This window comes from Ctenocephalides felis, unplaced genomic scaffold (genome assembly GCF_003426905.1).
Source record: "Ctenocephalides felis isolate EL2017-DRISC unplaced genomic scaffold, ASM342690v1 CF-g0.4_SCAFFOLD_01886, whole genome shotgun sequence".
Lineage (NCBI taxonomy): Eukaryota > Metazoa > Arthropoda > Insecta > Siphonaptera > Pulicidae > Ctenocephalides > Ctenocephalides felis.
Genome location: NW_020538040.1, coordinates 149,312,727 through 149,320,934, shown reverse-complemented (window position 1 = coordinate 149,320,934; position 8,208 = coordinate 149,312,727). Strand labels below are relative to the sequence as shown.

The window sequence follows — 8,208 nt, the reverse complement described above, 5'->3', positions numbered from 1 at the left end:
CAAATATTCTGTCTAACTTTCCAACAATGCTTAAATTCTAGCAGTTTTGTTTACCATGATATGGACTAAAACGAATTTATATTCAATGTAAAATAATTTTATTGTATATTTTCATAATCAGTAATATCCAATGAATTAATACAAATTAATCGATATTCTATCTCATTTAATAAAGAATGAAAGATGCACATATTAAAACCATGAGAAAGTAACATATAAAATACTTCAATATTTTATAAACTCTTAACATATGTGTTACACAAAAATTTGTTACTACTAGTAGCGGCGCCAGTTCCTCGGCCAGACTTCATTAGAAATATTCTAGCAACACAAATTAAAAAAAGATTTGAAAACTGTAAGGAACCACACAAAGTTGTGTTTAAAGATAATCGTATTTCCAAGCCGCCACTAGTTACTACTAAACACAACACATCCAATTGTTTATGACAAGTTCCTGCCAACAATAATCATTTGATTTAGAATGTTTTCTTCATAAATTAGACAATTGAGTACTGTAAAACATTTACATATACATATAATGGAAATTGTCATAATCATTTAGATATTCGATAATATATATCTGTAATCAACAATATAAGTACATTCAATTTTAATATGTACCCACTGATTAAATATCACTACTAAATATGATAACAATAACAATGTTTATATTAAAATTTTAAAATAATCATCTGGAACTAAAAGTAACAAATGGCTAAATCACTACAAAAATAATTTTAAATGTTTTTTTTTGTTTTCCATAAAATCATTTTTATATTACGATTCGACCATAAGCCTCAATGCGGAAAATGATTATAAAATTCAAATTATGATAAATTATCTATACAAATTCGTAGCAACAATTTCAGTGATAATAAATAAATAAATACAAATTATTGTTAAAATTCGTACTACGCTGCTTCAAGGGTGTCAAACAGAACACAACTCTAAAATTTTTTGCTAAAACCTAATGCTGAAAAACTATTTATTAATATAACTGCAACGCTATTGTTACATGTTATGTTATTTTGGTGCTCATATTCTCAGCAATAATTTTGGTAGAATAATTAATCGTTAATTTCTTAAAATGAAATTTCAACATTAAAATAATCATCTGTTCAATTGTCTAAAAATTACTTGAATATATAGGTTTATGTGATGGAGTTTGTATCACAATTTCCTGAATGATCCAAAAGTAAATCACGAAAATCATAAATTAATTCATAGCGTTTGTTTCCAAGAAGTATTAAAATGCCATATACAGATAAAATTAGGAATGTGTATCCATAAACTTTGACACCCTTGTCTTATATAAAAATAAGTTTAAACAATAACACCGGGTTCGTTGTAATTAAGACATTATCCACGATTCACTCTTAAAAAAATTATAATTCAGTATATTAATTGTTGATGACACAAATTCTGTTTTAGCTGTACAATGAATTTTTGTCCGTATCTTTTATAACATACCTTGTAATACCATACATCTTGATGAATTTATTAGATGACATGAAAATCCTGATATAAAAAGATGCCATTGATGAATATTGCAATGGAGAAGGCATTTCAACACTTATAAATATGTAATTACTCTCTTATAAATATTTAGTTAATATATATTCTATATACATAATTAGATTGATTCACAATCATTTGATCTGATATAAATTAGTAATTTTGAAGGTATTATTTATGATTCCCGCAAGGGTTTATATCATTGTGCAATTTATGTTATAATCTTCTGTGTGACAGCACAAAAAATCACTAGTCCGTTTTTAACTTGATTATATATAAAATTATTTCATCACAAAAATATATCGCATCAAATTTACCAAAATTTACGATTACTGTATACGGCCAAATGCAGTTGGATAAGATCTTAAATATTTAGTATGAACAGATTCTTGAAATTACAATAGCAGGAATTCGGCGGTATAAAGATTTTTAGCAAATTTGAAGTAATATCTTTGATCTCATATACAACTTTGAGGAGAAATAACTACTTCATAATTTTGTTAGTTATTGCTGCATAAATCGATCCTGAAAATAAAAAAGATTTTGTTAGAATTATTGCTTAAAGAATATAAAATAAAATTGATTTAGCAGTAAATACACAACCTTCATGTTAATGATTTTATTAATTAAAATCGTTCTTGAAAATTTGGATTACTTTACACAAAAATTCAATTAAAAAAAATAACAGGCATATTAGCCAACACAGAATAATTAAAAATTCAAGAAATATTAGAAGTACATAATAATTGTGTATATATACATAAGCGTAGCATTAACCAGTTAACTGTTTCTTCTGAATCGAGGTTGGCAAGTGTATTTGTCCATCACAGAGTAAGCTGAGTTGGTAAGATATTGAATGAAAAAGATGGGTTAATTTCTCAAAATTGAGAATTGTATCATTAAATATTACTTCTTTGTTTAATATATTTTTGTATATTATACTAAAAACAAAATAAATTCAATGAAATATTGTGCATATACTCCACTATATTACAATTAAGAATTCAATTTCTTGATGTAGATTGATATGAGCATTATAAAATATTATAGACCTACAAAAGTAGTTTAATTATAAAAATGCTTCGAAGTTTCAAATTATTACTCTTACAATTAGTGTATGTACTGTAGAGATATATTACACTCTACGCTTTGCACTGACCAAGGTTGACGTGCACTTTTAAATAAACTAAATTTTTAGAACATGAATTAGTATAAAATATGTGAAATAAATTCAATTAAATTAATTTAGTTACATGTACTATAAGCTATAAGTTTGTTTTAAAAGTATCAATTGAAAATCGCATTGATTAGTTTTTGGTGGAAATATTTTAGTTATTTGAATATGGTCACTGTTTTATATGCATAACAAATATACTTATAAATACACAAAATTTTGCAACTTCTCCATTGGAAGTATACTAATCTATCACAGTTAACTGGTTAAATCATTGCAGTAGTTACAATTTTGAATTTACTAGAATTATGAATCAGTTTCATAGAATTATTTTTGTTATTGAATACATATGTATTCAATAACATAATCTATTTTATAATTTATATTATAAAGGAAAATATAGTAAATTATACAGTGGTACCTCGACTTACGACTGATCTGACATAGGAGTGTATCGAGATACAAACCGCCAAAGAATAAGCGATTCATTGCATTGACATTTGAGCAAAATTCGAGATACGACCTTTAAGCGAGTAACGGTTTTCTAGATAAATGGTAATGGCAAAATGAAAATATGAAAAACTTCCTCAGTTGTAACAATGAATTTCCTTCCATAGAAATATTTTGGCCGTTTTATGAGGGTAAATGATTATATAGTTAGTCACTTCAATCATATATTAATATTAATTGAGTAGTAACAATTTACCCATATACAAGATTATTTTAACATTTGAAATTTTAGCTATACATTTAATATTGATTGTACTGTTATATAGGTTGTGTTTGAGTTTTTTGCTTTTTGCACATTACAAAACAATATTTACTTTTAAACCATGGGTAAAAATATTGAAAATTATGAGGATGTACAAAGGTAACACATAGATATGTAATATATAAACTATAAACTCCAGGTAAGGGCCTCACAATAATTTATATGCAGATTTCTGAGCTCTAAAAGATTTTATCGGTGAGATAGATATCACCTCAAAAAAGTTGCAACAGTTTGATCATGGGAGTTGTTACATACATACCTAATACATTTCCCCAAATATCATGAATGAACATTGGACAGGAAACAATTAGACAAAAAAACAGCATTTTGATGTATTTATATGAAAAGAATTGCTTCGAGATACAAGCAATTTAACATACGACCGTGGTTATGTAACAAATTAAACTCATATGCCGGGGTACCACTGTAATATAAACTGTGTTAAAACGTACCAGTTGTTACCTTGTTACAATAAATTTATTTTAATTCACTAAAACGCTATTGCTGTGTGCGTTGTTGAACACTGCCCAACGGTTACTCTATACATTGCCATTTCACTAATGCCGTGGTAATGAACAAAAGCAGCGGCTATCACAAGCACATGGAAGATCTGATGAGATTGGAACTGCAAAAAAAAAATCACATTTAGTCTATAAAAGAATTAAACATACAATAATAATGGTGTCATTACAAAAAATTCCTACCTCCCATGACACATTATAATAAAATATATCAACACATAATAACACAATAATTTTTATTGTAAATATTCATAACCTACATTTGTGATTGTAAAGTTTGATGAAATTAAATTTAACTTCTACCACAAATCAGAATTCAAGTAATTAAAATACCAGACACTTCTGCCTGACAATTTAAAAAAATAAAGTAGTTGGTACTTTAAAATATAGTCTTCACAAATTAATATACAAAGTTTACTCTCGAGTTGAATTTTTTAAGACTCCATACTCGACATACAGTTTTACTTAACTTGTATAAAAATGAACATACAATCCTAATTTAATTTAATAATACATTATTATAGGATTTTATCACATGAACAATTAGCAACAAATTTGAAAAGTTTTGTAACTGCGCTTAATGAAACTTTTGTAACAAAATTGCCAAAGTTAGTACAAAATTTCATAAATATATAAAAAGTTGATAATCAGCATATAATAATTTCAAACCAAGATAATTTAATAAATAATAACATACATAGTTTACCAAATTAATCATTTGAGAAATATGAGTTTAATGTTTGAAGTTACTAGTTACACATTTTCAATTGTATGTAAACCAATAATGCTTTCTTGAAAAAAAAAAACTACTGATCATACAATTATGATAAGTATAAAATTACATACCCAGATATCACATTTTCCTGGGAAGAACCTTTCTGGAACACGGAGAGCATAAAACATAGCTCCTAGTATATATAACATACCTAAAAAATTTGATTAAGCATTTTAGATACATATACAAATAAAATTTTATTTATAAACAAACTTTTAACTTACCCATTAGAACAAGCCAGCCAAGACTAGCTTGACTGATTTGATTGAACCAGCCTTCCATGAGGCCATAATGCACTGCTGGTACAACCCCCGATAACCCGAATCCCATAAAAACACCTGGAAGAGAAGAATTCAGTTATAGAAGACAGAATATAAAAAAATACATACATTTTTATTAAAAAATACTTCATTTATGTTATTTCTATGTATATGTATCTATATGCTCATATTATAGAACAAAACCTTTTTTTTGAAAAAAAAATTGATTGTGCTTAACTGGGTTTAACAAAACTTTGAGAACATAATTGCTAAAGTTAATACAACATTCACAATAATTTTATGCAGAGTGTTATAGTATTTTAATTATATATTATAATTCCTATCATGACATAAAATATATAAAGCTGATAATCTGCACATAATAATTTGAAATCAAGGCATTTTAATATATGGTCTAAAGTAAACTACTAACCTGCTCTAAGAGGCCTAAGTTTTGGTTCTGAAAACCTATCCCACAAGGAAACAATGATGGACAATATTCCAAGAATAACAACCACCGATAAATAAATCAATTTTGGCTGATAATGACAATAGAAACCATAATAGAGCCATGGTACGAATGATCCCATAATAAGCAGAGCAATTCCACAATAGTCTAACCTGAAAATATTCAAAATAGTTAATTACAAATTCATAATAAATAGATTAGCAAAATTTGATTTAACTTACTTTGAAAATAATTTCCTACAAATTCTGAGTGGCAACTCAGAGTATGGAATGCAAAAGAGAAACCAAGGCACACAATGGCCCCAGCAAAGAAAGAACCAAATATTAATTTATCTTCTAATGGTATTTCAGAAGTAGGCATTGCCAGAAAATATACAGCTATGCCTATAAATGCTATACAACCTGTAATACAAAGTAATTATATGTATAAAATATACTTGTAATCAAACGTTAAATATTACTAATCGTATATATTGTACATTGAGAAAAATACTTTGACTAGAAATAGTTTCCTAAATTTGTAGTTTACAGCTACATTTCATATTAACTTTCATCGCTTTACTAATAATATACATGAAGATTAAAACATCTTTTAATAACATCATCATAAACCATTTAGAAACAAAATGTATGCACATGTTGATCACATTCTGACCATTGTAAATAAAACTCAATAGTGCTGCCACTATTCAAGTTGTTTTTGTAAATATTATTCATCTACTAATATAAAACTGTAGAGAAATTCATTTGGATTAATTAATTTTGGTCCTAATGACGCAAGTACGATATCTGAGGCAAGTATGATTTGCAGTTGCAAAAAAATTAAAAAATATAGATAACAATTTGTACACATTTACCCACAAAGTACAATAAAATTTAACTTGAAAATATGATTTTTAATTTTTCATTAAATATTTTAATTTTTCAGTAACTAGTATACAATAAGCATAAATTCATTATATTTTTTGCACTTACCTAATAAATGGGTCCATATATTACCAGTCTCTGTGTGGATTCGGAAAATGGACTTGAAGCAAGCTCCAAATGATGGCAAGGGTGGTCTGTGTCCTTTGTGCAGGTAATCATTATCTTGCAGCCATCGAGGAAGATTTTTAAAATGACAAACCTTCCATGAGGCTTCCCATACCTGATTATTTAAGAAATGCTAAAATTTGACACAGAATAGTACTATTATAGACCCCGTGCAGCGTGCATTGACAATAAATATATATTGAAAATAAAGCATTCCAAAGCAATATACTAATACATTACAATATAATCATATTAATAATAATTCAAATATTTAAATACATAATAATTAAATAAATTTAAATACAAAAGAACTTTTTCTGGACAATATTTTGATTACAAAAATATCACGATCGTTTATATAAAATAAACTGTGTACATGCAAAATTGAACTACTTCAAAAAAATTTGTGACGCGTCGAAAATTATCACACTTTTTAAGGCACTTTTACGATCTGAATATCATTTAAATTCCAAATTAATAATCAAACTATTATACTCAGAAAATATTCCAATGAAATTTCTTATGCACCTTGCGAACGAATTCTTCTGCTTGTTCGGCTGCATTATGAGCTAAAGCTCCAATGTCTATTTCATCGGACAGAACGCCAGCTTTTAGAACTTCAGTCATCTAAAATAATAAATTTAAAATAATATAGCCATCAGTATATATATATATATATATATATATATATATATGTATATATATATATATATATATTTAATATTGAAGCTTTATTTAATTCAATATTAATAAAATAATATACATAAATTTTTATAACACGTTTAAAAATATATGTTTTCTACTACTATAAAAATATATATTATAGAATTTATGATCGAAATACCTCATTTAAACTTCTGTAATTACATAGTCAATTCAAAAACAAATTCTACAATTATACCAACTACTAAATTAATTAATTTCTGATTAATTCATACATAATTATCTTAATATATAGTTATCCAGATTCATTATATAGCAAAATAACTAATCTCACATTCATCACCTACTATAATATGTATAGCAAATCCTGTGCTATGTACGAAACTAAAAGCTAAACGAGATTTTATTACCTACAAAAAAGCTCCATAATATTGACTTTATGTGTTGATTATATGTTATATATGTTAATTAATTTCTATCTAACCTCGGCGTCCAAGAGCAGCTGGTCTTCAGGAGTAGAAGGTAAAGGACATCCAGCTCCGTCTTCTTCTTCGGCCAATGAAACTCCATCGTCGTCCAACAGGTCCTTGATTTCCGATCGCATGCTGTCTTCGTCGGGATGCCATATCTGTCTCTTCCTCAAAAAGTTCCAAAGGGGGCAATGGGCCGTCCGTCATACTGCGCCCGTCCTCAGACTCGGAATCGGTATACTGGGGCATCCTGCTTGCTGATCCTAGAAAATTAATTGTGAAAATTTAAAAAACAGAATTTTTATCAAACATTTTTTTTTCAATTATTTTTGAACAGCAATCAAACCAATAGTCCTATAAGCTGTTGTGCTGATTTGACTTAATACTAGTCTGTTTGACAGATGGCAACCCAATCATTGGCCACATCTCTATATGATATATTATTATTACAATTTCTGTAATAGGGCGAGTATATTTATTACTGCAGCAATGCCGGTGAGGGCTATTTTCACTTGGAAAATATTACTATCTATATTTCCAAGTAAAAATCGTTGCCAC

At 27.4% G+C, this 8,208-nt stretch overlaps 1 protein-coding gene across 1 annotated transcript; it reads right to left on the bottom strand.

The window, feature by feature from the left end:
* Nucleotides 1–534: 534 nt before the first annotated feature.
* On the bottom strand, nt 535–7,818 carry LOC113378511 (adiponectin receptor protein). The gene is made up of 9 exons (XM_026619050.1): nt 7,665–7,818; nt 7,046–7,144; nt 6,461–6,632; nt 5,704–5,887; nt 5,451–5,638; nt 4,982–5,095; nt 4,829–4,908; nt 3,914–4,086; nt 535–2,040 (listed from the first exon to the last, which is right to left on the bottom strand). The coding sequence occupies exons 1-8, from the start codon at nt 7,782–7,784 to the stop codon at nt 3,952–3,954; spliced, it is 1,092 nt and encodes a 363-aa protein (XP_026474835.1). The 5' UTR covers nt 7,785–7,818; the 3' UTR covers nt 535–2,040; nt 3,914–3,951.
* Between the last annotated feature and the right edge of the window lie 390 nt (nt 7,819–8,208).

Bases quoted from the DNA above. Each gene is read 5' to 3' on its own strand.
- LOC113378511 (XM_026619050.1), bottom strand. From the start codon at position 7,784: ATGCGATCGGAAATCAAGGACCTGTTGGACGACGATGGAGTTTCATTG. The intron at 5,096-5,450 runs GTTAGTAGTTTA...CTTCTCTTCCAG, and splicing joins ACTTAGGCCTCTTAGAGCAG to GTGTTTTTATGGGATTCGGG. The intron at 4,087-4,828 runs GTATGTAATTTT...TTTTTTTTGCAG, and splicing joins CAGGAAAATGTGATATCTGG to TTCCAATCTCATCAGATCTT.